Source organism: Epinephelus fuscoguttatus, linkage group LG2 (assembly GCF_011397635.1).
Source record: "Epinephelus fuscoguttatus linkage group LG2, E.fuscoguttatus.final_Chr_v1".
NCBI classification, from domain to species: Eukaryota; Metazoa; Chordata; class Actinopteri; order Perciformes; family Serranidae; genus Epinephelus; species Epinephelus fuscoguttatus.
The window spans coordinates 16,757,732-16,785,517 of NC_064753.1; the positions used below are offsets into that span (position 1 = coordinate 16,757,732).

The window sequence follows — 27,786 nt, forward strand, 5'->3', positions numbered from 1 at the left end:
CACATACTTTGTACTGGTTTTGCTTTTATTTGTTGTTGTTGTTGTTGTTTAATGTCTTTGGCACCTTTTTGTGGATTTGTGTCTCTTTGAGGTCGTTTTTTTAGTAGTTGTGTGTCTCTGTGGTTGTTTTGCCCATTTCTTGTAGTTATTGTGTTTTTGCAGTTCCTTTGCATCTCTTTAAGGTATTTTTCTTTCTCTTTGTGGTCATTTTGATTCTCTTGCTGGTTGATATTTGAGTGTTTTTGCAGATGAATATCAGGCCTGATACTTTGGGCCCCTAGGCCTGTGCCCTGTGGGCCCATTCAATAATCCTTCCATGATTTTTTTTTTTTTTTTAAAGATATTTTTTGGGTATTTTTAGCCTTTATTTGATAGGACAGACAAGTGTGAAAGGGGGAGAGAGAGAGAGAGAGAGTGACATGCAGCAAAGAGCCACAGGCTGGAGTCGAACCCAGGCAGCTGAGGCAACAGCCTTGTACATGGGGTGCCTGCTCTACCACTAAGCCACCGACGCCCCATCTTTCCATGATTATAGGTGTTAAAGTCTGGTTTGATTCTCAGACTGGACTTCAAATAGAACAGAGAACTCAGGTGGTCCACATATGTCGGTGGAGTAATGGTGCCCCCTTCTGCCAAAAGTGCTTGCACAAAGCTTCAACCACAAGAGACTATTCTACATTTAATAGCCACACTTATTTTCCACTGAGACTTCAAAGAAAAGGAGACCGTATGTAAAACTGTGCAAAATCAGGCTTTATTCTTTTTTTTTCCTGCATCGTCGCCTTTCATAATCATCGTCATAATAACCATCATTGTCGTCAACATCATCTCTGACAACATTAGTCACCGGAGACAGACAGCCAGAGAACAGATTCTCAAAGAGACTCACAGCTTAAACCTCTTGGCAAAAACAGGCATCAGCTATAAGCACAGTCCCCGCGACACAATGAGAAAGCTGCACATGTCCACTTCTTTCTGGGGCAATACATTTCAATGACGTCTCCAATGTCCTTATTTACAATTCGCTCTCTTTCAGTGCCTCAAAGTCCATTCAGCAGTCAGAGGTTTTAGTTCCAGGAGACACTGAAAGCCCATCTCAGTACAGACATGGTTAAAATGTTGGATATTATAGTCTTGCTGACTCCATAAATACTTTTTTTCCACCACTTTTCCTCCACTACCCGTCTACTGCAGGTTCGAGGACAGTCCGATTCTCCAGTTTAGGCAAACGTTGAATAAGTGCAATGTCTAGTATAATGTCAAGAAAATACAAACCCACACGTACATACATACATACAGTACATGACTAACTGATAAACTTGATTAGCTATACAAGGTTGCCGTCCTCCAAGGTGAAACCATAGAGTTGCACATTAATGCAGATCTTTAACATCCAGTGTCCATCAGGGTGGGGCTGGGAGGATGTGAGCTCACCTGGACTGGATACTGTCAGTAGATAGTTTGGGAAAATTATCCATGATTTTCTGTACAGTAGATTTTGTAAATTGTGAATCCAATGGGAAGTGTAGTTCATACACAAAGAGACTGATCTGGAAATGAGATATCCATCACCTAAAGAAAAAGTGATGGCTATGCCAATAAAACGATAATGTACGACAGATTGTGGTCTTTTTTTTTTTTAACACAAAACATAACACAACAGATATAACATGTCCACAGATTAAATCAACTGTTTTTTTTATTTTATGATGCTTGTTGTTGAACCTGCCATGTCACTTCTGTCCAGTCAGATATTTTTTTTTTTTTAAATTCCTGTATGACATTTGGAGGCTGTGAGGTTTTGAAAGTGCATAATCAATCAGGACTGTCGTAATTCTGTAATGAAAGAAAAATCATAATACCTTCAATGGCTGGATTGGGTTTTTTTTGTTTTTTTTTTACATTTGATAATATCATCAAAAACAAAGTGCCTATAGTGTATGTAAAGTTGAGTTCAAGCCACACCTCGCTTATTAGATTCTGGGAGCGAACAAGGACAAAATGACAGAGCGCTGCTTGCCCCTCAGATAACCATGTCACAGACCTTAATTCATGTCATTAGTCAAAGAATATTAAATAAACGGATCAGAGATAATGCCTTTGCAAACACAATAAGAGAACAAACTTCTATGTGCATGTAAATCCATCACTTATTTGCCACAAAGGGATCTAATTATGGTGTGGAATGATTCCTTTTTTCTTTTTTTAACTAGATATTCACAAAGAGAAATGATAAATAGAGATAATTAGTCCAGAGGATCAGTAAAAGTGCAGCAAGAAAGGAGTGTGTGTGTGTGTGTGTGTGTGTGTGTGTGTGTGTGGAGCCATAACAGTGACTACTTCCTTTTTTTCTTCAGCAAGGTGTTTGACTTCTGTTGTAAATGACATAAAAGCAGACAGACTTTAACCAGGTTAAACCTAACTGAAGGTTAAATGAACATGTGATGTGTAACCACTTTGCGAAGAGGAACAAAGAAAGGGAGAGGAAAACGAGAAGACTGGAAGAGAACAACTTTAGAAATAATGTGCTCAAGAGCTCCCCTGGCCTTCGGTACAAGGCCCGAGGTCAGCCCGCCCAAACATTCGCTGTCTGCCTGCCTGCGTGCCTCCGCCAGAGAGACGTATGGAGAACCGCCATTAGCTGGAGTAGATCTGGGTCCCAATCACACGCATGATCTCCTTCTGCACCTTAGGCTCCTGGGTGTTAATGTTGGCATCTCCTACTTGGCCGTCCTCATACCTGCACATATACATGGATGAGTTGATATGTGGTTTCTTTTCAACTTTTCATCAGTTGCTGCTTGAGTTTTTATCCCCCCTCTTTCTCACTCCCTTCATTTTTCTACAATCTGGTAGCATAATGGCCCAGTTTAAAGATAAACAGCTAAATTTTATTCGTATCTCATCAACAAGACATAATACTGATGATAAAAAATAACCTTCCCATAGACAAATGAGCCTCTGTGAGCTTCTGTTGTCTAGGAAGCAAGTGAATTACAGTGATTTCAGAGGGGGTATTGTTAGGCCTGGCACAACACATAGTCTCGTTTTTGTCCTAATCACATCAACATTTCTTCAAGCTGAAAAACACAAGCATACGCTGAGCACAAGTTCAGAATCGAATTATGTTTAGCTGTGATTTAAATTTGATAGCAGGCCATCTCAAATCGAATTTCCAACTTAGAAGACAGCAGTGGACATGATAATAGACTTTGCCATCTGGTGAATGCCCGTTTCCAACGCTTGGACTCAGAGTCCTAACATCAGCAGCCAGTGTGGGTGCCATGTGTTATTTGCTGAGCTCCAAAAACACAGTTTTAAACATCATATTGAAAGGATGTGACCTGATAGGAACCCAGTTTAGTGGAGCGGTAACGCCACTCAACCATCGGTTCAATTTATTCACTGCTAATTTAAAATGATGATGAGTGATGAGGGACGGCTGAGGCATGTAACACAATTCTTCATCAAATCACTTTCCTCATGTGCAAGAAAAAAATAAGCAACCTGAGTGATACACTGTGAATTTTAAGACAGATAATTATGTTTTTAATAGTTGCTGCCTGGTTGCTATGCCAACTCCTTTGGTAATAATGCATTAATTCTGTTGAAATGATCAAGAAGTTAAAAAGTGTTGGGAATACTTACACAAAAAAGAAGCGAGTACAGACGTGGTCGGATACTGGACACACCCAGATGTTACCATGTTTCTGCAGATCCTTAGATGTGATAACTGGTGACAAGAGACACAAATGTTTCACCATGAAATTAGAAATGGATGGTTGAATGGTTTGTATTTACTTTTATTTTGTCATAATTAGCACTATGGTGTTGCCGTTATACATTAAGAGACATAAGATGCACTACAGCTTACAGGGGAACTACGCCCAATGAATGTTATTCATAAGACAGTCCAAAAATAATACTAAACATGAACAGTTCTCTCCCAAATCCAAAAACTAGCGTGCTAAAACCCAAAGGTGTGATATCATCAAGTACAGAGTCTGAAGCTACTCCACAGACAATGAATTGTAAAAGATGTTCCAGATGACACAGTGAGAGCACCCAGGGGAATGTTTAGCGTATATGAGAACATTTTCTGCTTCATAACTGAGATCACTGCCATAGAATAAAGCTCACTTGGTTATAAAAATAACTAAACAAACAAAAAACATTCACTCTCTATGGAGTAGCTCCAGACTCTTTACCCTATGACATCACAAGTTTGAGACTTACAGTATGTTGTTTCCATGGTCTAGAAAAGTTAAATCAATATTTGTGAACATGAGCTGCTTTCTTTTATAGCCAGAAACCAGAGAAGCATTTCTTAATTTAGAGTGGTGTTCTGCTTTAACACCTTAAACTCAGTTATTATCCCAGCTGATCCACAGCACTTCTTTTGTTTATCTTTAATTGTGTTCTCTTATTATGATGATGACAATGATCACATTATGATAATTGCTACGGCTTTTTTTTTAACTGCACATTAAGACACTAGTCACATTAGCCAGTTTTAATTCGATTTTAATGATTTAACTTCACGGTATTCTCTTGCTGTTTTGCTCTTCTTCTTTTTTAAAAAAAAAAAAAAAAAAGTACTACTGTTTTCACTGAGAAGAGTGTCTTAGGTCATTATAATAATAATTAATTCATATACTATTATTCTTCATATCATATTTTACATTTAAATGTGTATTTGTTAGAGATAGATACACATCATAATATCGTTCAAAATGATCTCAGATTTTACACTTATGATACCGTCTGCTTGTTCCTACCTTCACACAGAGCGATGCAGTTCAGATTTCGACTCTGGAGAAACCTTGATTGTATTGGACGGCTCTGTTGAGGAAAGAGACAACAGTTAAGTCCCACCAACCTGGTGCAGCAAATACCAGGATCTAACTGAGCTGATGATTGTATCTAACATTGAGAACTACAAACACTGAAAGTGTACAGAGTGTAATAGTCAAAACCAGGGTGCAGTGATTGTAAGAAACATTTGAAATCAGAATAGAAAACATTCTCAAATACATTGGGTTTTTTTTTTTTTGAGCAACAGCGCTCATCTCGCAGTCAGTTTAGTTTTTCCTCAAGGCTTTAAATCGTTCCATGTCTCTGCCTCATTTATTTGCAGTTCTTTGTTGTGTGCAACAGGAGTCTGGATTCATTGAGCACAACTATCCTTCAAAACGATAATGGTATATCTTTATATGTGAGGATGCAACACATCCAGTTCCCTGACCTGTGGTATGGTGTTCATGCGGTTGTAACGCTGCACCAGTTCATCTTTGGTGGGCATGCGGTGCTGTCCTTTCCCCATTCCTGCAAGAAGCAGCACACAGACAGCAAACAACCCTGAGTCAGAACGACCTTACCTCGAGTCACTCAAGCTGTGAAAAGCCTTCCTCTAATGGTCTCCAGCTCCTTGTACAGAGACAAATTATTACCCACGGTGCTAACCTTCATATGAAGGTTGTTCCAAAATCCCTCTATTTCTACATTTAGAAATTAAACTGCCACATGAACTGCAACACTCAGTATCAACACAAAAAGGTGATACAGCTGTAACCCTAGTACTGCTTTAGATAATGCTGTTACTTCTGATCATTTGTGCAATAAACTTATGTATTTATTGGTGTTGATTGGGCAAGGACAGAGTAAGCCAAATGTATATAATGCCAGCAACTGATGCAGTTTTTATAATAGCACAGAATAATTAATTCCAAACCCATCCTTAAAAATGGGAAAGCATTGCTAAGGGACTTGTTAAGTAATAATGCTAACAGGTGGGGACCTATGGCAACCTGCTGACCTCTTATCCACATAACCAGCACCAAAACCATAGTAAGACCTCAAAACTAACCTCTGAAATTGTGTTTCAACAGAAGTACACAAGGGGGATTAAGGTAACGACTTCAAGTTAAGTTTAAATGTCTCTTCACACACACCCCACAAAACAAAAATAATATTAAAAGCCAACAAAGTACAAAGTAACACACACAGATCCACTGAGAGCTCCACTTTACACAGCCACAACATAATGTATGGTATGATAGGCGGCACACAAGCTCAGAGAAGAAGGCCCAAGGCCCATCACCCAAAAATGGAAACACAACACAGAGCAGCACAACAGGATAGCATGGAAAGCTCCCACACGTGAAAATGAAGTGTTCCGGGATGATAATAAGGCCATGTTACAAACACAGAGCGTACTCAGTCAACATGGTGGTGTAAAAAGGGAGAGGGAGGAGCCGGAGGGAGCTGAGTGGCAAGGTAGCCGTTCCTACCTGAGTATCCAAAAGATATGCTGGAGATGGGGCTCAGATAGATGCCCTTTCCATACGCTGCCCCATGCAGCTTGGGTTTGAAAAGAGCAGGAAGGAAGGAAGGGTCACTGAGCAGTTGCACAGGACAGCCTCACTCACACCCACACACACACACACAAATGTACTCACACATACAGTGCAATACATACCAGCATGTATAAGGCAGTGTTACATGTGTTATAATTTACCTGGCAGACCTCAACAACCAAGCATACTACACACACACACACACACACATATACACACACACACACACACACACACACACAATCCAAAGACAGTGGATTGCAAAGAGCAGAAGACAGAAAAGATTGTTTTATTATTCCAGTGATCTGAAACAACTCCTATAACCCACACAGTCACACCTTTAAATTGCCAAAATATTTTCTTCTTACAACAAACTGTAGTCCAGAGATGATCACGTGACACTCTTGAATTTTATGAATGAAATTTGTGGATAAAATGTTAAGATTTTCAAGCAATGCTGGAATGAGACCATGACTTATGGCTTGCAGGTAAAGATGGATAAGTATGAGGGTGACTGATGATGATGATGAGCCTCCACACACAAGAGCATCCAGAACGAGGACAACAAAAGGACCACAGGTGCAAGATGGTGTTCATAAGCCACAGCGAAACCAGAGGAGAAACAAGAGGTAGAACAAAGAGCAACTTGATAGTTTGGGAGTGACATGTGGGGGAGATGGAGGTCAGGACGTGGCACATCTAGAAGAAATCAAAAGGAACAATAGACAAGAGGTTTCGTGTGATGGTTGGAGCTGGAGGCAGACTCGGTCGTCCTCCTCCTCCTCCTGTGAAACACAATGACAGAGGAAGGCGGGGTGTCAATGCTCAAGGTGAAACGGAGAGGAGAAAGAGGAGGCAGTCGAGCACCGAGGCGAGATCAAAGATGGTGGAGTTCAAAAAGTTGGAGAACAAAGAAGGCATAAATGAAACACATCAGCATGATAGAGCAATCACGGTCGACGTGAGCGTTTCAAAGATCCTTGAGATTTCACATTTAATTGTTTTTCATCTATTTTCAGGACATGCCGCTGTATCTCCGAGCAGTCATTAGCCGCCGTATTGTGCAAATGAGACAATTCTGCGCTCTCTAGTGCTCACTTCTTCTTTTCTTGTTTTATAATTTATTTATCTTTTACAGACCTGGGTCACAAAGAGCAGCAGCAACCTTGGCAGAACAATATAAAGACGCAGATGGATGCGGACTTGGAAGAAAAGTATGGTTTTCTGCTTTTGCCTTGAAACAGTATTTTGGCCGGTTGTACCAACTAGGCTTAGATAGTCTTTAATGATTTGCGGCTACTATTTGATCCAAGTCTGAATAGATAATGAGTGGTGCCAGTTACTGACCTTTTCTGGAAGCCCTCCTTATTCACCCACAGGAAGTCTATACTCACTACCACGGAGCTTGTCCTTTGCATCCTTCAGCTTCAGACCTAGCCTACTCAGTGCTCTAGGTGGTTAACCCCAACAGGGCACACAGGCAGCCTCCTGACATCACAGCCGACACCACAGCCCCCTCCCTTTGTCCCGCAACAGGAAGGGACGTGCTGTCTGCTGCTGCCGGTGGCAGTAGAAAGTGGCCGACATTGGCCAGGAAATGTCTCCCAGTGTGCCCCGCTCGCTAAAATGCCAATTGCAAAGCTGACGAAAGGGAAGCTGGCATCCATTAACTGCAAAAATGAATCAGCCGGACAGCGAGCCTGCTCTGTCAGAGAGCAGGTTTACTGTCCGAGAGGAGATGCATCGTAAATTCCAGCCAACTGCCAGGGTTACGTACCTGCAGTTTGGTATAAGAGGCATTGACTAGTCCATTTCTCAGAACAGAGTGCCAGTTCTCTATATGGGAACCACTAGAGCAAGTGTAGAGAGAGGGAGAGATGAGAAAGAAGAGATAAAACAAAGTGCTGTGTGAATAGAAACAGCGTGGATCTCAGTGTGTAACCACTGATGTGTAGTGGGCCAGATCCATGCTGTTTAGAATGACACTGAGGCGCATTACGTCTGTGACCTCTGATTCACTTAAAGGGATTAGCAAATGGACTTTTACTACAGTATTATTTCATATTATTAACTGTATTTGAAAATGTCATGAATTACTACTGTAAAAAATATTGAACTTTGTCATATTACCTTTACAGCTTTTTACTTTTTATCATTTTAGATGTATTTTGTGAAACCTACAATTAGAAATTCACTACAAATGAGCTACTGTAGTCATCTATTTATACCATTTGTGCAAGGACATTTTGGGACATTCTGTTACATCATCACAGAACTCCAAAATTATCGTTTAAAACTAAAAAAAAGTTCTTAAAGATGAAAATCAGAGATGACAACCCATCACTGCTGTCTTTCAGCACAGGATGGGTATCTAAATACATCTCTCAGCGAAGGTATCTGCACTGTCTTAAAATAAAATTCAACAGTCACAGCAGTGTCACGAGTGCTGTTATTTTTAACTGTTCTGAAGCACTATGTTCTTCAGGAAAAAAGTTCTCAATTTCACGCATCAGCTGTGTATGGATTCCCGTCTAAATCTCGCAGACTGTCGTTAAACCGACTCTGAACATGTATTTATATTTGCTATGTTTCTATTTATATCAATATAAAATGATGGCAGCCAAGCTGACATACAAATTTGGCATTTCCTGCCGAAAATTATTAAATTTGTAGCATAAAGAGAGACTGTTAGCACTGCTCATGGGTTAGCTGTACCCTGCGAGTGCCCAGATGGGCTGTGTGTATCTAAAATATTCAGCAAAGCCCCATCTGCTACAGTACAAATCTTGATCTCACAGATATTGCTGGCTCCATGTGCTGGCTTAGCAAGGTGGTTTCTCTGTCCAAGAGAATGGCCACTGCTCTGTGCTGTTGTTTGTTATGGTTCCATAAAAATCTGCTAGAGTTGCTCCTCCATCCGCAACATAATGACCAGGTGTTACACCGAGACGTGTTCATGTTTGACAGAGTGTACTGCTGTAATGCTAAATTATGCATGCATTTTAGTGACTATGCTTGATTTGAGATCCATTATTCACAGTAGGTGATTTCTCACATTATAATTGCCCAGCAGCCACAAGCTTAACAATATAATAACTGCAAATTATTTTCTGATATTTTCTAACAGCATAATGATTTTAACTCTGCGACTGTAGCTTTACAAGCCATAAGCTTCAAAGTAGTCCTTCGATGAAAACACAAGGGTTTCGATCGCATGAATGCTGCGTCAGCTAACGAGAGGAACAAAGTGGACTCACTGGAAGGCGAAGGTGCTGCCATAAAGCTTCTTGGCAGTGCGGAAACGAGCCTCCTTGGCCGGGGGGCTGCTGAGCAGCAGGAACTGGTGGGAGGTGTGCATGAATTTCAGTTGCTATCACAATGAGATCATAAGGAACAAGTGAGAGGGAGAAAGAGACAAACACATAGATAGAGAGTGAGTATTAACCATTAAATGACATAATGTAGCAGTAATAAGAGAGTAATTTGCAGAAGGACACTTGAGGGGATGTCATTCTGGTTCCTACCCTACTCAGCGGCAGCTTGACGATATGAGACCTGTTACTGGAAATAATCCTGCAAAAAGACAAGAGAGAGGAACCAAAAAATAAATAAAATATGGTGTGACAGAATTTAAAGTACCAGCCCTTGTGCTACGGCTTTGCTTAAACCACAGGTAGAGCTTTTTACAGCAGACATTTTGTGTTGTCAAAATAGGAAAAGCACAGGTGTTATTAATAACATTAACAATGGCGCAGTTATATTCATGTGTCCCAGTATGCCATGATAGTGTGACAATGAGCCAACATGCACAAAAGCAGGACCATGAAACTAGCCAAATGGAATTCAGCCAGCATTAAAGAATAACTTATTATTATTATTATTATTATTATTATTATTATTATTACGTGAAGCCCCCTTTTTTTGGTGTCCAAGTGACTAATGGAGACTGGTACAGTAAGTAAAGGGACATTTAACCCATTGACTAATGAATACTCAACACACAGTGTTCTCTATGGTGTTTATTCTTCTATAAACATCTAAAAATACTTAAATAAGAGGGTTTTTTTAAAAAAAAAAAGAAACTGGTACAGTACTGACATTAGGGCTGCAGCCAGCAGAGCAAAAAAGACTGCAATGTAATGAATCGGGGCATGTGCACACTGTCAATGTAGATCCACTAAAAGTGCTTGTATTTGCCACTGACAGGCTCGGATAATTATCCTAAATGTCTGACAACATTATGCAAAGAATCCTACAGAAATAGGCCTTTTTATTAAAGAGTAAGATCGTTACAGCCCCACAATCACCATCACCAAACCCACCACACTCCATTTAAATACACATTAATTTTAGTGCATATTTTCTCATTGAACTGGGCGAATTAAGAGATAATTTAACCAAACCAGAGACGGGGATTGTTGGAACAGGAAAAAGATGAACCAAGACAACTTTTGTGAGTTTCATTTTGTCTCTATTGGCTTTGAATGAAGAGTGTTTTACGACGATAAATTACTGCTTATTTAAAAGCAAGTTTCTGATTTACAAAAGTGCCTATTGTGAAATGTAAATAAAAACAGCCTATAAGCATTATTTTGTTGTATATCACTTTCTGAAAAGAAGTCAAATCCTGTTAACAGGCAAAGCAGACAGACAGATCCTCTCTACTCACCACTGTAGCAGTGGATGGGCCAAAGGGTCAAGTTTGTCCATCTGTTTCTTGATCTCTAGATATGAGCCCTGGAAAAAATACACAGGCATGTGTTGTTTTCACTTTTTCCCCCCTTTCTTTCAAAGCCAAATATCCAAGTGTTCAAATCTAGACTTCTTATGTGTTTTATACATAGTGCAGATGCAGTCAAGCCACAGTGGGAAAACAAGGAATAGAAAGAAACAACTATCACTTTGATAAACAAAGACCCCAACCATGCAGCTCAAATGTGCCTCTAAATACAGGACTGTGTAATGGACATTTTCAGTCACGGACACAGAGTGATGATATCATGTAATATGATTATTTTATTATATCTTAAACATTTTATCTGGCTTGGATTATATCACAAACATTACACATCAAGCCTAACTGTAGCCTAGATCCATTGTGGCCCTTTGTTCTTTCCCTCCCATCTCCTCCTTGTACCTGGGTCATTTCCCGAATGGACATGACGCTGTCCAGTGCTTTCTGCAGTCTTTCATAATTCTTCTTCTGTGTTCATCGGTTGAGCCAAACATCCATTGTATGCAATGAGAGAGGGAACAACATACAGACATCTAAAATCACTAGTAGAGGTCGAAGTTTTCTGAACATTGTGACCATTTCTAAATTATTCCTATTCATTTTATTCTTAAAAAGTCTATTCTTCATAGATACAACTGATAATATAATGTTAAGCATTACTGTAACATAACTCCATGCATTTAGTTTGTGAATAACTACAATAATATTGTCTAGTTCTGTTCTGTTCTCATCTTGGAATCATATTTGTGTATTGACTTAGTTAGTCATCATGATTCTAGTAGTGAGGATGCTGACCTTTGGGTTGAAGGCCAGAGTCTTGGGGTCATTGGGGTCAACGACTGATGGGTAGGGCTCAAAGATGATGCTCTTACGGGGTGACTCGAGGGCAGCTCGACACATAGCCACAAGTAAGTCGACCACCTGCAGGGGGAGGGATTAAACATTTATATTTATGCCTTTACTGTATGTGATGCTGTTATCAACCCATTTGATACTTTTAATGACTCAGTGCAATGCGGCAGAAGAACCTACCTCAGTTACAATAACACGTATAAACTAGAACTGGGCAGTGTAAGTATACTGATGTATTTTAAATGAGATTTAGGATGAGACAGTACCGTTTACATACATATTGTCTGATGTTGCATTAACCAGTTTCTTCTGTAAAGCCATGCCAATGTTTGTATCTCTCCTCTCACACTCTCTGCACAACCCCACGCTCACAAGTTCTCCTGCAGCATGGAGGGACACACAGTGCCGGCCCAGTGCTCTGTTTTAATCAGTCTGTTACTACAAATGAAGAAGCATTCTCAGACATAGGACTTTTTTATCTGATATAGGCTATTTGTCTCGTATAATTTTTCATTTACCTGTTCTGTGGCTGTATATTTTCATCCAGGAAGGAAACCCTGTCTTTGCATTTTATTTTGATCACAATCTGTTTTAATAACAGTGCTTGTAACATATCACATGTAGCTTTGACTTACAACTGATTATTTTTGACCACTTTGTAGAAAATACAGAGATATATATTCATTTTCCATAAACGCTTATCCTGTTAGGGGTTGTGGATGTGCTGGAGCCTATCCCAGCTGACAGTGGAAGCAGGGTACACCCTGTGCAGGTCGCCAGACTATCACAGGGCTGACACAGACAAACAATAATTCACACTCACATTCACACCTACGGCCAATTTAAAGTCACCAATTAACCTGCATGTCTTTGGACTGTGGGAGGAAGCCAGGGTACCCGGAGAAAACTCGCGCTTACACGGGGAGAACATGCAAACTCCACACAGAAGGGCTCTTCTGTGTGATATATATTGTTCTGTGTGATATATATTGTCAATTGCTATTCAGCCTTAAAATGCAGAGATAAGATTTTTAGTCCCTATCGCCCGGCTCTAGTTTAAACTACAAATAATCAGAAAGGAACCTCACAACATCTCCATTCCAAGTGGAATGTGTCAGTGTGTGAGACGCTCTTACATGTATGTTAGTTTTATTCTTTATTTCTAAGATCAAAAGGGAATTTTGGGGTAATTAAGACTAAATTATTACAGGAAAAAAATATACAAATAATACAAATGGTATCATATTTTGATTGTATCATATATACATATATATATATATATATATATAAATATCAGTTGTGTCATCACCTCTGCTCCGGTGGCCACTTCCTCTGCAGCTCCAGACATCACACCCAGAGTGTAGAAAGAGAACACACACAGCTCCCTGGTGCACACAGCCGGCTATATAAACACACACAGAGACAAAGAGGGATGAAAATAACACAAATGCACACACATACCGACACACACTCTCTTCCTCTGTCTTTATCATGCTCCCTCATGACTACATTAACAGGATTATATTACTAAGACAGAGGAAACATCATGTATATGCTATTCATAAATGTGTTTAAGGCAATATGGAGTGGTTTTAAAATCTATAATTTATGTTTCTCTTTTTGTCTGATACCTTCAGCATGGATCCATTCTGAAAGACGTGCTGTTCGTCACACACCACGCAGTACTCGTTGAGCGTGGGGATCCTCTGCTCTGAGTACTTCATAATCTGTTTAGAGAAAAGCACAGTGGAGTCCCCAGTTATCACTCCCACCTCCAGTACTGCCATAAAAGGGAACAGAGACTAGTTTGCCAGCAGAGCTGTCACAAAACTACAATTTTGTTCTGCTGTTATATGACTGTCTTAACCTCTTCTAGCACAGCAATGCAATGCACCCCCTCATAACTCCTCGAGGTCTAACCTGCACTAAGAAGCCATACTCCAAGGTAGGGATGTTCTTGCAGTGGCCGCCCGCCTGGGATGAGAAAAACAATTCAATCAGCTGCCTCGTGGTAATCTGCGCAGGGGCCCTGGCCGCCGGGACAGCCACAGTCTGATGAGTCAAGTGAAGACAAAGCATTATGGGAAACAGCGCAGCAGCCATGTTACGGTAGGGGTAGGGAAAGGCTCAGGTGGGAACAGTGCAGGTGGCGGGTGACTGAGAAGAGGGTCAGAGTGGAACACAGTGGATTAAAAGAGAAATATACAGTGCCTTGAAAACAGCATTCATTATCAACATTTTGTAGAATTGTGGACGATTTCTGCATCAGCTGTGTAATAAGGTGTGTGTGATTTAGAGCCTGAGAGCTGTGACAAAAACACTACAAACTTGTGAGTGAGACACATGACAGACAAATAAGTGGACAGTGGAATTTTGTCAATGCCACAAATTAAAATTTAAACAGAGAGGTATCTGAGAGATGCCTGTGTGCTGATTTGTCCAGACTGGCACTGACCTGGCTGTTTGGTGGATAGCTGAAGAGCTCCCCTTTGGGGTTCTTCATGGTACACGAGATAGAGCGGTTCATCAGGCGGGTCACTCTCAGCTCAGGCACACTCAGCTTCCCTTTTAAAACTGTGTCTTGGATCAGTGGAAAACTTGGAGACCTACAAAAAAAAAAACAAGTCATGCGCATCACTTAATGACTGAAAACGCTAATATTGTTGTCTATGTCACTGGACAATTTCCCCAATTTCAATAATTCTAATAGTAATTTACAAAAGCTGTTTTTGAACAAAAGGCATAAAGTAAAGAACCTTTGTGTTATCTTTGAGTGTGACCTCTGCTTTGAACCCCAAGTGAGAAACATCACCAACGATGCATTTTTCCATCTTCTAAACACTGCCTGTTACTTTCATCTAAAAAAGACACCAACAAACTTGTTCATGCCTTTATCTTAAGAAGACTTGACTAAAGTAACGCCTTGTTTTCAGGCCAATCTTTAGACAAACTGGGGATGATCCAAAATGCAGCCACATGTCCTCTCACCAAGACAAAACATTGAGAACACATTACTCCAGTTTCATGGCTTCCTGTTCATTTTAAAATTTTGCTTTTAGTTTTTAAATCTCCTAATGGACTGGCTCCTGACTATTCTTCTGCTATGTTAGTCAAATACATTCCCTCTAGATCCCTTAGATCCTCTACCTCTGGTCTATTGAATGTCCCTCAGAGTAGAACAGAGCAGAACTACAAAGCATGGTGATGCTGCATTCTGTGTCACTGGCCCTCATCTCTGAATAGCCTTCCAGAGGACGTCAGACTCTCTGATTCAGTAGACAGCCTCAAATGAAATTTCAAAACCTATCTCTTTAGACATGCATTTATGTAGCTTTTATTTAATTAATATGTATCAAACCTAATTCATGTTTTTTATGTGTGTGTGATTAAATCTTATTTTCTTATGATACATTGAAGGGTTTAGTTTTAAAGGTCAAATCTGAAATTGCTTTGTATAAAATCTTAATCATCAATGATCACAGTAAGCTTGCACAGTAACACTGCAATGTGTTTACAAGGTCAGTACCTTGCTTCAGACAAAGGACTCGTCTCTGTACTTGTTTTATTAGATCTTAGTGCAGCGTTTAACACTATTGGCCATCAAATTCTGCTACAGAGACTGGAACACTTAATTGGCCTAAAAGGTTCTGCACTAAGCTGGTTTAAATCTTATTTATCTGATCGTTTTCAGTTTGTTCACGTTCATAATGAATGATCCTTACATACTAAAGTTTGTTTTGGAGTTCCGCAAGGTTCTGTGCTCGGACCAATCCTATTTACTCTATATATGCTTCCCTTAGGTAACATCATTAGAAATCACTCTGTAAATTTCCATTGTTATGCGGATGATACACAGTTGTATTTATCTATGAAGCCAGAAGAAAGTAATCAATTAACTAAACTCTATAACTGCCTTAAAGACATAAAAACCTGGATGAGCACCAATTTCCTGATGTTAAATTCAGACAAAACTGAAGTTACTGTTCTTGGCCCCAAACAACTCAGAGACTCTTTATCTGATGACATAGTTTCTCTAGATGGCATTGCTCTGGCCTTTAGCACTACCGTAAGAAACCTCGGAGTAACATTTGATCAAGATTTGTCTTTTAATTCTCATTTAAAACAAACCTCATGGACTGCATTTTTTCATCTGCGTAATATTGCGAAAATTAGGCCTATCCTGACCTGAAAAGATGCAGAAAAATTGGTCCACACTTTTGTTACCTCAAGGCTGGATTACTGTAACTCTCTATTATCAGGTAGCTCTAGTAAGTCCTTAAAAACTCTCCAGCTAATTCAGAATGCAGCAGCAAGTGTACTAACAGGAACTAAGAAACGAGATCATATTTCTCCTGTTTTAGCTCCCTGTAAAATCCAGAATTGAATTTAAAATCCTACTGTTAACTTATGAAGCTCTAAATGGTCAAGCTCTGTCATATCTTAGAGAGCTCATAGTGCCATATTATCCCACCAGAACACTGCGCTCTGAGAACGCAGGGTTACTCGTGGTCCCTAAAGTCTCCAAAAGTAGATCAGGAGCCAGAGCCTTCAGCTATCAGGCTCCTCTCCTGTGGAATCATCTTCCTGTTGCGGTCCGGGAGGCAGACACCGTCTCCACATTTAAGACTAGACTTAAGACTTTCCTCTTTGATAAAACTTATAGTTAGGGCTGGCTCAGGCTTGCCTTGTACCAGCCCCTAGTTAGGCTGACTTAGGCCTAGTCTGCCTATAATACACCGGGCACCTTCTCTCTCTCTCTCTCTCTCTCTCTCTCTCTCTCTCTCTCTCTCTCTCTCTCTCGTCCTGTTACTGCATCTTGCTAACTCGGCCGTTCTGGATGTCACTAACTCGGCTTCTTCTCCGGAGTCTTTGTGCTCCACTGTCTCTCAGGTTAACTTGTATTGCAGCGGTGTCTGGATAGTGTGACGTGTGTGGTTGTGCTGCTGCCGTGGTCCTGCCAGATGCCTCCTGCTGCTGCTGTTATCATTAATCATATTTCTACTGTTATTATACACATACGATTATTGTCACATATGTGTACTATCAGATATTAATATATATACTTTCAAAATATTGTACCACAGTAGCCAGAACTATAATTATAATATTATTACTTCCATTAATGTTGTAAGCTACTGTCATTACCGTCTCTGTCTGTCTGTCTGTCTGTCTGTCTGTCTCTCCCTCTCTCTCTCTCTCTCTCTCTATCTCATTGTGTCATACGGATTACTGTTAATTTATTATGCTGATCTGTTCTGTATGACATCTATTGCATGTCTGTACGTCCTGGAAGAGGGATCCCTCCTCAGTTGCTCTTACTGAGGTTTCTACCATTTTTTTTCTCCCGTTAAAGGGGTTTTTCTGGGGAGTTTTTCCTTATCCGCTGTGAGGGTCCTAAGGACAGAGGGAATGTAGTATGCTGTAAAGCCCTGTGAGGCAAATTGTGCTTTGTGATACTGGGCTTTATAAGTAAAATTGATTGAAATTGATTGATTGAGTACCTGGGTTATTTCACAGTGACACGTGTTAAAGTACACTTACAGTATTATACTAGCTCTGACAACTCAAATCTTTTTGGGCAGTGGCTCAAGTCACTAACTGTTAATATACAAGAACCAGTGTTCACTTCCACCATCACTCTCAGGACATCATCCATGTACACTCTTGACATGAGACTCCCGTCAGGTTGTGAGGATGTCAAGGCAGCCTAGTAGTTAGCGAGGCTGACCTCCACTGAGTGGGCCGAGAATCAATCCCAGTGCACCCATAACTGTCAAAGCATCGCAGAGTAAGACAGAGGCCGAGAAGAGTTCTTCCCCCCCAGGGAAATTGGTTGAGATTGTCAAATTCTGAGTTTTAGTCAATCTGCAACATGCAGTGTCAGAGATTCCTTTTCCCTGCTTGTCTTCTTTGCCACAGTTCATATTTCACAGGCAAACCTTCACTAAGTATTTCCATCACTATCTTCCAACAGAAATCTCCAGTCTTGGGAAAATAGCTCACTTCTATGTAAGTAAATGTGTTCGTATAAGCACTTTTCTAGATCACACAACACAAAATGATTCACAGAAGAATTAAGAAGAAAGACATAAAATTGTGACACAAGACAAAAGTAATAAACACAAAAAACACACTGCAGACATCATTCCCTGTCAAAGCAGATTTTTCCCAGTGAAGATTTTTCCAGAATGAGGTGATCACTTGAAAATAAAAATGATATTTTCATTACATTAAAACTACATAGGAAGTAGGTCGATGTTTATGAACATAGTCACGTTTCTACAGTAGCCCACAATGGACAAACCAAACACTGGCTATACATAGGGCCAGAAGTTGGTACCCCTCTGTGACAAGCAGCACCTGAAATATACAGAATATTTATCTGAAACTGTTTTTTCCAGTGTTTTACTGGTTTAAATCACCAGGTACATTTGTTGTGAAGAAGGACAAACCTCTGCAAATAATTAAGCTCCCAGTAAAATTCTCCTGAATGTCTGGATCTTAAGTTATCATTGAAAAAAGGTGACCACGCAACAGCAGGTGCTGGGTTAGCCGCATGTCCCTGATAAGGCGCACAGATTTGGAAAAACATTGTTTTGTGAAGTGAAACTGCTTCATGGAGTGTTTTTACTGGTTTAAATCATCAAGTCCATTTGTTTTGGAGAGGAAGACACCCGTATGGATAATCTGGGTTCCGGTAAAAACCTCCTGAACATCTGAATCAGAAAAAAATGTCAGCTTACATTAAGTTATTAGAGAGAAAATTTGAGCAAACAGTAGCAGGTGCTGGGCTAGTGGCCCATCTCTGATGAGCCTAACAGCATTGCAAAAACATTGTGGCACTGCTTTATTCAGAGTTTTTACCCGTTTTATTCACCTGGTCTGTTTGTTGTGGAGAGGAAGAGACCTCTGTGGAAAATTCAGCTCCCGTTAAAAACCTCCAGATCAATGAACACTGAAGAAAATCGAGTAAGTTTCACCTGGTTGCAATCTGTAATCCTCACCGCTAGATGCCACTAAATCCCCCTATATCGTACACACTGGACCTTTAATAACCATTTGTTTAACCATAAACCTTATCTACAGCCTTCTGTTTCCCAAAAACTTCGGTGAATTGCTTTCACCGACTTACACAAACACTTTCCAATATCTACCTACTGTGGCAAAAAAAATGCAAGACCATGCTGCAGATATTATGCCAAAAAAGAACAAAAGAGGCAAACTGTTTCCTGCACTTGAAGTTAATTATCTGTACTCTTCTCCTTGAGTGATTGCAAACACTTACAAACACTTAAGTGTTGAGAAAAAAATCAGGACAACAACTAATAAAACAGCGTTTTTTAGACGTCAGCATCCAAGCACAGTATAACAACTGAGCTCCATTGTTGGGACATGCTCACTACAGACATGCTCATTTTGCAATGACATGAAAACTGAAAACATACCTGCATTATCACTGATCACAATATCTGTTTACATGAAAATGTTACAACTGTGACTTATTGGAGTGTAAATACGACCCTAAAATTCGCAGCATGCTGTAAAACAAACACAGGCATGATTGTGTAGACGCCTGGATAGAGAGAGACCTACTTGGGTATGGGGGAGAAGATGCTGAGCCCGGCGCGGAACTTCTTGATGGTTCCTCCGGCTTTGAACCAGCTGTGCCTCTTCTCCTGCTGGGCCTTGAGGAACTCATTACTGAGGTGCTTCCACTGCTGTGAGGTGAACGTGCTCAGGATCCTGCCGTGTTACAAATAAGGAGAGTGAAGCAGGAAGATGTGTGAGTGAACCTGGCACCTGAACCTTTTTGCTGTTGGTGTGTTTTAGCATTTTGTCAGAGATGATAAGTCAACCAAAAATAGAAAACTCAAATGTTCTGTGATTTGTATTTGTGACGCTGCTCATTTAGCTATGTATTACTCACATTAGATGAACAATAATACACACAACAATTGATCTCATGACTTACTTTTTAAGCTGTAGGCCCAAGCTGAAGCCTTCTTTATTGGAGGGCTGGAACACTTCTACTGACGGCTCTGAGTAAAGATGACTAATATTATTACACAGTGCACAAATACACACACGCACTCTTTCTTTCACTCTCCCTCTTCTGTAGCACATATTGTACTCACCTCCTACGCTCAGTGAGTGGCACAAATACCTAAAGTCCCTCCCAGAAAACCAACATCCACACTGACATCTTTACTCACCAGGTCCATCGAGGTACTGAGAAAGAGAAAAGCGCAGTCTCAGAATAATGGGCTCTGTTCTGATAACTTTCCAAGCTGTCGCAACCTCCTCCTGAGTCAGACACACACACACATACACACATACACACAAATATACAGAGTTAGCATCCTAATTAGGGCCATTTCTCATTACATGAATAAATTATGAGCACACAATGCATTATAAATGATGTGTTACTTTGCAAAATGTCAACGTTGGAATAGTAATAGGCAGAGAAGGAGGAGGCATGTGCAGAGAGAGAGGAATGCTGACTCACATCTAAGAAACTGATGTTAATATGAAGATCGATGTCCACGTCATCAATGGTTCCATACTCCCTGCTCGGAGACACAACAACAGATACAGTTCATTTATCATAAGTAATGGGATGCATTACACTCCAGCCCTTTCAATTGATTATACCTTGAGCGAAAAAACAGGGGTTCTTTTTTCCTATTTTGGAGACAGTCAGTGCCTAGTTAATATTAATATAACAATAACTTTGAACTGTACCAGTGAAGTGTTGAGCAAATTAAGCAGTGCTAGCAGACTAAATCACACCACCACTTAGTTATTTTTACTGTCTCAAAATTTTTCACAATACCTCTCAAACAGTTGTGGGTGTCTGTGAGTGTGTGCTGTACCTAACAGAGACAGCGCTGTCAGTGTAGATGTCTTTTACGGCCTCAATATCTGCATCCAGTTGAGGGTGGCGGTACAGGTCAGCAGCGCAGCTCCCCTGTAACAAGCACTGTATTAACACTAAACACATTTAAAGCACAGGACATGCTACAGTGGTTCCCATCCTCTTTTATCTCATGTGCCCCCACAACAGTCACAGATGAATTTAAGTACCCTTCAGTGACACCACCTGTCATGTTCCAAATGTGTTTATTTATTTATCTATTTTCAGGGACAATGCACATACAGTAAACAGTCCCTCCAGGACGTTGCACTGTTGTGATTGCAACAATTAATCTTCATGAATTTCACATGACCTTGCAATTTTGTTCTGCAATTTTACCGCAAATTTGGCAATTTAAAGTGGGTAGAATCTCATGTCATTGTAGAGCTGCATGCAGCGTACTGATCTACTCAGCCCCTCCTTGCCCACTCTCTCTGTTTATCATGACAAGATTAGCTGTTAGCACCACACCACTAACGTTACTCAGCGTTTATTAAAGGGTTTCATGACAGAGTCAAGTTGTTTCAGTGACGGTATGAGATTGTTGGGACTGTTTATAGCTCAGTGTTGGATGTTAGCCGCTGCTGCTGCTGCGTTAGCTTGTTCCAACTGGGCAGAGAGACAGACAGAGAGAGAGCAGGGTCAGTTCCTTCAGTGCTGCTTTAAACGGCCCCCATCCCATCTCCCCTCCATCATAACATCCATCCATCTATCCATTTTCATAACTGCTTATCCTCTTGAGGGTCGCAAGGGGCTGAAGCCTATCCCAGCTGACAGTGGGCGAAAGGCGGGGTACACCCTGGACAAGCTGCAAGACTATCACAGGGCTGACACATAAAAACAGACAACCATTCACACTCACATTCACACCTACGGCCAATTTAGAGTCACCAATGAACCTATCCCCAATCATGCATGTCTTTGGACTGTGGGAGGAAGCCAGAGTACCTGGAGAAAACTCACGCAGACACAGGGAGAACATGCAAACCCCGCACAGAAGGGCTCCCTCCTGGGATTGAACCCAACATAACATATACATTCTAATTTTGTGGGAAACGCTGAATGCTTGCTCATAATAATAAGCTTCAGCATCACACAGCTATTTTTGCAGTTTTTACTTGTCCCTGCAATTTTATTGCAAAAAGAGCCTAAAAATATCGCAACATATGTTGCAATTTTTCCATTTCAAGCTGCAACAAGCACAAAACAGCCTGCGAAATCCTGGAAGGGCTGCATAGATCAACATCACTATGACTGTGCCAGTGTTAGCCAAAAGGCTAATTTTCACTTTTGTCCCTTGACCAGATGTTAAATTAGTCATTAAACAACAATAAAACACACATGTAAGGCAAGCATGAGTAAGGCAGGCATCATGTAAAGTAGGCCATGTAAAATGAAGGACATTAATACAAAACAATGTTAAGCAGACACTAAGCTCAGGCAGTTAAAACATGACACCATACAATTACATTACATACAGAAGACAGGTCAAACCAGAAGGAATGTAATCTGATATACAAACAAAACAAGACCAGAAAGGGCCAGCATGTGAAGACTAGGTATGGTAGCAGGTCTGGTTGCTTTTTAGCCAAGTGTTAAAGGGACAGTTCACCCAACAATCAGTGATTTGGAATAGTTAGCTCAAAGCAATGAATGAATGGTTGATGTACACTAGTTTAAAGAACTAAATAGCTGTACACTTTATATAATGAATTGTGTTAAAAAAAACATCCAGTTTAAAATAAGCTTAAAATTCAAATTTGGAAGATGCTAAGATTTATTTAATATGATGGTTTTCTTTCACTATACTTTAATACTGTATAACCACTTGGTCTCCTACCACTAATACAATATTAAAGCCTATACAATCTGTATTAATGAACAAGCTCTGAAGGTCATGGACAATAAACCTGACAGCTACCATCACTGTATTATACTTCCTGCATAGTACACACATAACATACTTCCCATGTGGTCTTCTTTTCTGGGAAAATCTTATTTAAATTCACAATGCTTGTTTAATATTCAAAATTCTTAATGGATTAGCACCTCCCAATTCATATCTTAGAAAAATGTTGCCAATAGATAACCAGATCAAACAGAAAACATTTTTAGGCCAGACAGCTTTACAGTTTTGAAACATCCTTCTGTTAAATATATAAAACATAACATGTCTTATCATTCCTTTTCATATAGGGACAGTTCACTCCACAATTAAAAATGCATATTTTTCCTCTTGCCTGTAGTGCTATTTACCAATCTAGATTGTTTTGGTGTGAGTTGCAGACTGTTGGAGATATCAGCTGTACAGATGTCTGGCTTGTCCAGAATATAATTGATCGAGATGGCACTCAGCTTGTGCTGCTCATAACGCCAAAAAAGTACATTTAACAAACTTAACAGCAATGTATGTCCAGAAGTCATGCATCGGTTACATGTGATAATCCACAGAGCAGTTTCAAGTAGGAGTATTTTCTGTCCACTGCACTACAACAACCAACTGCATCACAGCACAGGATTACCTATTTGAATTGGTTATTTATCATTTTTAGTTATCTTTTCCAACCACATACCTGTTACTTTTAGCTCCATCAACCATTCATCCATTGCTTTTAGATAACTTTTTCAATTATCTATCCATTAATTAAGGTATCTGTCCAGAACTCTCTGCCCATTTGCTAACTAGTTTTTAACCCACTCTCAATCACAACCCAAGCTGTAGTCTTCAGCTGACTCAGTATGAGATCATTTTTTTAATGAAATCAATTTCATTTTTTTCCAAGCAGCTGAGCTACTCCATGTTTCATCTCTTGACAGATGCACATGGCATTTGCACATCATGAAACAATGACATGACATGTTCCATTTAGTCAGCCTTTCCTAGCTCTAATCCAACATCAAGTACATTTTATATCAGCAATAAAATCACAGAGTTATATGATATGACATTTGATTAAGAGGAATGAACAAAACATTTTTTTTAAGGAAATTTTGTTTTTCTTACTGCAGTCATATACATTTTGGGGCGTTTTTCAGTGATGATTTTACATGCTGTCATTTAATACAGTCTGTGGATGCCTCAGCACATTTGTTATCATCCATAAATAGCATTTTCAAGTATAAATAATAACAGTCGACCTAAGTTTGTCATACGTGCTCCTGGTGTCTAGACTTGAAGTCAGACTCTCATCTCCTCGGCTCTGAGAGTGTGGAACAGATCCTACACTTTCATCCTTATCTTCACTACACTGCTTTCATGTTCACTGCCTTGCATAGAAATGAGCTTTAAGTCCCAGACTAGATTTACATTTCAATCACAGGACTTGAAAGATAACACTAAAAAAGGATGACTAACAGATTAAGATCTTATATGGAACTGGAGCGCTGAACTTTACGAGATGAGATGATACAATAAAAGGCGGCCACGGACATGAATTTGACAGTGTAGCCTGGGATTGATACTTAAGGTCGCACAGGGGGGTGACACTAAAACTGTATTGTACTTTAGTGGTTTGTGTCATATTTGCTATTGTCAGTTTGAAAAAAAAAATCATACTTGAGACCAAGCCCAGAACCTTGTAACACATCGACACATGCCTTACATACTAACTGAATATTCTGCTTCAGATGAATTTAAATGTTTGCCCTGCTACCAATGAGGCATTAAGACGGAAATGTCAGTCATCTGGTCCATCTGTTCTGCACTAGCAGAGCAAAATGACTCGACAGCTATTCACCACATTGCCATGACATTTGGTCCGAATATTCATAATCCCCTAAGGAATGATGCCAATTGAATTTGGTGACCCCTGACTTATTGTCTGGTGCCAACATCGGGTCAAAACATCCACTTGACTGACACCTGGGTCTATGACAACATCTTGAAAACTAGTAGCTGGTTTTATGTGAAATTTGCAGTAGTTATTTTTGGTTTAATGGTCCAGTTATTATGTGCTATTTTACTGCCAACAGTTTGCTGGGATCTAAACTAATATTAAAAAAAATAATAATCATTTTAAACTAGTTTGAGATTATTGTAATGTCAAATTAAAAAGACGATAACGATGCTGCATCATTGAAAACCAAACTTCCTGACAAACACCAGATTAAACACATAGCCTTAATGTACGAATAGTAGTACAGTAGCCTCTGCTGTACCTGAATGCCGTACAGGAACTGTTCCGACTCGTTTTCCCCATCCGACTCCTCGTCTGTCCAACACTGGCCTTTGATGTCCTGTGGGCCCACACATTGTGAACAGGCCATTATAGTAGAGCGGAAAGAAAATGCAGCCTCTCTCTATCGTCCTTTTATCTCACATCCTTTCTCACATCTCCCTATTTAGCCTCCCGTTCAAAACACCCGGCTTCAAAATACTGCTTTATATAGCATCTCAAAGAGAGAGAGAGAGACAAAGAGGCGTGATTTATTTCCAAAAGAGAGGATATTCTGTGACAATCATCAAAAGAATACTCGAATGACAATGAAAAAGGATGAGTTGATAAAAATATCTCTTTTTTGTTGTTATTATTTTTAATTTTATAAAAATAACCATGTCTCTTGTCATTGCCAGCAACACTGGAAGCCTGAAGGTCCTGTTGCACAAACCTACAGTATCTCAGATATTTAATAAACTTAGATTAGGCTAATACAATATTAAAATGTCTATGGAAAGTCTGCTCTTCTGTGAGTAGCCACGGCAATATGATTACGACAGATTTACCACTTTCTAAATATTAAACAAACCATGGATGGATGGCACAGCTTAATCGTACGCAGTGATTACACCAATAGAATCCTCGCTGTCTTACCATTGGGTCTGCTGTTCATAGGGCTCACTCAGACAGGTTTGGGCCTTTGAATATTGCCAACCATCGCAGCCTATTTCCAGGTGGAAGGAACGAGAACAGAAAACCGGAGAGCTTTGGCCGACCGCCTCTCTTTCGTGCGCTCTTCAGGGCTGCCAAACCTTGGGAAAATAGAAATTAAAATTCAGTAAAGGAGGAAAACATGAAACAAAGAGGCCATCTCCAGTGATGCCATGCTTTGTAAACGGTGCCCTCCTCCTCTTTTCTTTAAATGGTCTGCACTTCACCTTGCCATGTATCCTAGCAACAGCCATCTCTGCCTCCTTTCAGAGTGGCATTAATCACCGTGGAGAGAATGTGTGGGAGATATGTGCTGTACGTTCAGTACCCAGGATGTATCCATTTCTTTGTTTTGTTGTTTGTTTTCCCCAGGAACTTTGTCTATTAATACCGAAGCACCAAAGGCTGGCACACCTTTAGAGACACGCAACAAATGATGTCAGTGCATTGTTAGGCTGTCGTCTTTGATTTGCCTGGGAAATAAATAGGAAAAATCTTTGAGATGCCACGTAGTTTCCTTTGTTAGAGCACATTGTGGGCATCATTTCTCATGTATTTTACATAATAAAAAAAGGTTGTCTATAAATGAATAGGTGCAGTCATGATGAGAAAAAAAAGATCTTAAATTTTATATGGTCCGGATTTGGAGATAAATGATGACAAAATCAGACGTCAAACTGCAGGGTAAACAACACCGCTGATATAACAGAGGCAGCTCCAGTACACTGCATTTCATGGCGGCCCATTACATTTTCTGTCAGACATGTAAACAATGAGCATGGTGTCCTTTCAGCGAGGCTTAAAGCTGCAGATGCAGAGCTGCTTATTTCATTCACACAGCAGCACCAGAATACAAATTACAATTGACACAGTCTCCTATGAAAATAACAAAGTATTTCTAATATTTATCAGCACTGAATCCTGATACGTGTGCCAACACAGACTGAATGGCAACACAGCTTGAAGGCAATATATACTGTGATAGCTTATTTAGGTTAATATAATTAAATGAACACCAATTATTAATTTCCTCTTGGTTTGCTGGAATAACAAATGGCACTAGGCTCATCTCTTCACTTAGATTGGACCATTATCTACATGTCTGCACAAAATAAACACAATACTGTGTTGTTCTCTTTGTGATGTGGATATTTGTCCTGTTCTGTGCTGGTGTTTGGGTCCTTTCATGTCCAAACCACCCTCACAGACATCCAACTGCATCCTATCAGACGAGGCTCCCCCATCATTACCATCTTCCACTTCAGCTCCCCTCCTCGTCTCCATGTCTGCTTCCCTTCCATGTCCTCAGCCCTGCTAGCATCTACACCCCTCCACCACCCCCCACTCCCCGCCATTCCCACAGCCTCTACCGTCTCACATACCAATGGAGCCGCCGACAAACTGACCCCCCCCCCCAAACATACACACATCCTTCTCATCATCACCGTCCCCATTCCGCTTTGCTGATATTTAACACAAACAGAGATGCAGTCAGGCGGATTCTCCCCTCCCCCCACTCTCTCCACCCCCCTCCATCCCATCCATCCACACTTACCTCCACAGAGGATGGAGACTAGGATGCCGTCCTTGCCTCAGCTGCTCCCCCTCTTAAAGGGCACACCTGCCCCTGTCTCTCGGCGGCTGTTTTCTATCTGAAATGATAGATGACAATACGCCCATTAAAATCGGATGTCAGAGAAAGCAGAGCCACGATTCCCCAAATTCTACAGCGCCCGTCCCTCTGTGCTTGTGGTGTGTGTCTGCGAGCAATCCAGCTGATGTGTGTGTGTATGAGTCTATGTGTTTATCTATTGCAGATCTCTGCTGCTACTGCTGTCTTATATTTTGCCTGACAACACTGAGGGGTCTGAGCATGCTCAGTGGGACCAGGCGAGTCGGTCATGTGACCTGCAGCTGACTGCACTGCTGCTGAGAAGTCAGAGGAAAAATGGAGGAAAAATGGCTCTGACCATGTATATGCGTCTGCCTGTCTGTGTTTGTGTATAATGTGCGTGTGTGTGTGGCTGCATAAGTCAGTGTTCATTACGGTGCAGTCAT

General features: G+C 40.4%; 1 protein-coding gene across 4 annotated transcripts; it reads right to left on the reverse strand.

Moving 5' to 3' along the window:
- LOC125904621 (protein mono-ADP-ribosyltransferase PARP6) lies at positions 1 to 27,601 on the reverse strand. Of its 4 annotated transcripts, none has more exons than XM_049602199.1 (23): positions 27,284 to 27,601; positions 25,672 to 25,829; positions 25,019 to 25,096; positions 20,820 to 20,914; positions 20,453 to 20,513; positions 20,157 to 20,247; positions 19,916 to 19,982; positions 19,537 to 19,686; positions 14,399 to 14,549; positions 13,864 to 13,917; positions 13,575 to 13,670; positions 13,253 to 13,345; positions 11,887 to 12,012; positions 11,494 to 11,559; positions 11,026 to 11,093; positions 9,881 to 9,929; positions 9,614 to 9,726; positions 8,134 to 8,206; positions 6,291 to 6,360; positions 5,246 to 5,325; positions 4,779 to 4,842; positions 3,649 to 3,733; positions 1 to 2,740 (listed from the first exon to the last, which is right to left on the reverse strand). In XM_049602199.1, exons 2-23 carry the CDS (start codon positions 25,672 to 25,674, stop codon positions 2,638 to 2,640), a joined length of 1,836 nt encoding a protein of 611 aa, XP_049458156.1. In that variant the 5' UTR covers positions 25,675 to 25,829; positions 27,284 to 27,601; the 3' UTR covers positions 1 to 2,637. The 4 variants fall into 4 exon arrangements, with proteins under 4 accessions (XP_049458156.1, XP_049458155.1, XP_049458149.1 ...); XM_049602198.1 differs by having other exon boundaries at positions 11,494 to 11,556; positions 13,864 to 13,995; XM_049602192.1 differs by having other exon boundaries at positions 13,864 to 13,995; positions 27,284 to 27,600.
- Between the last annotated feature and the right edge of the window lie 185 nt (positions 27,602 to 27,786).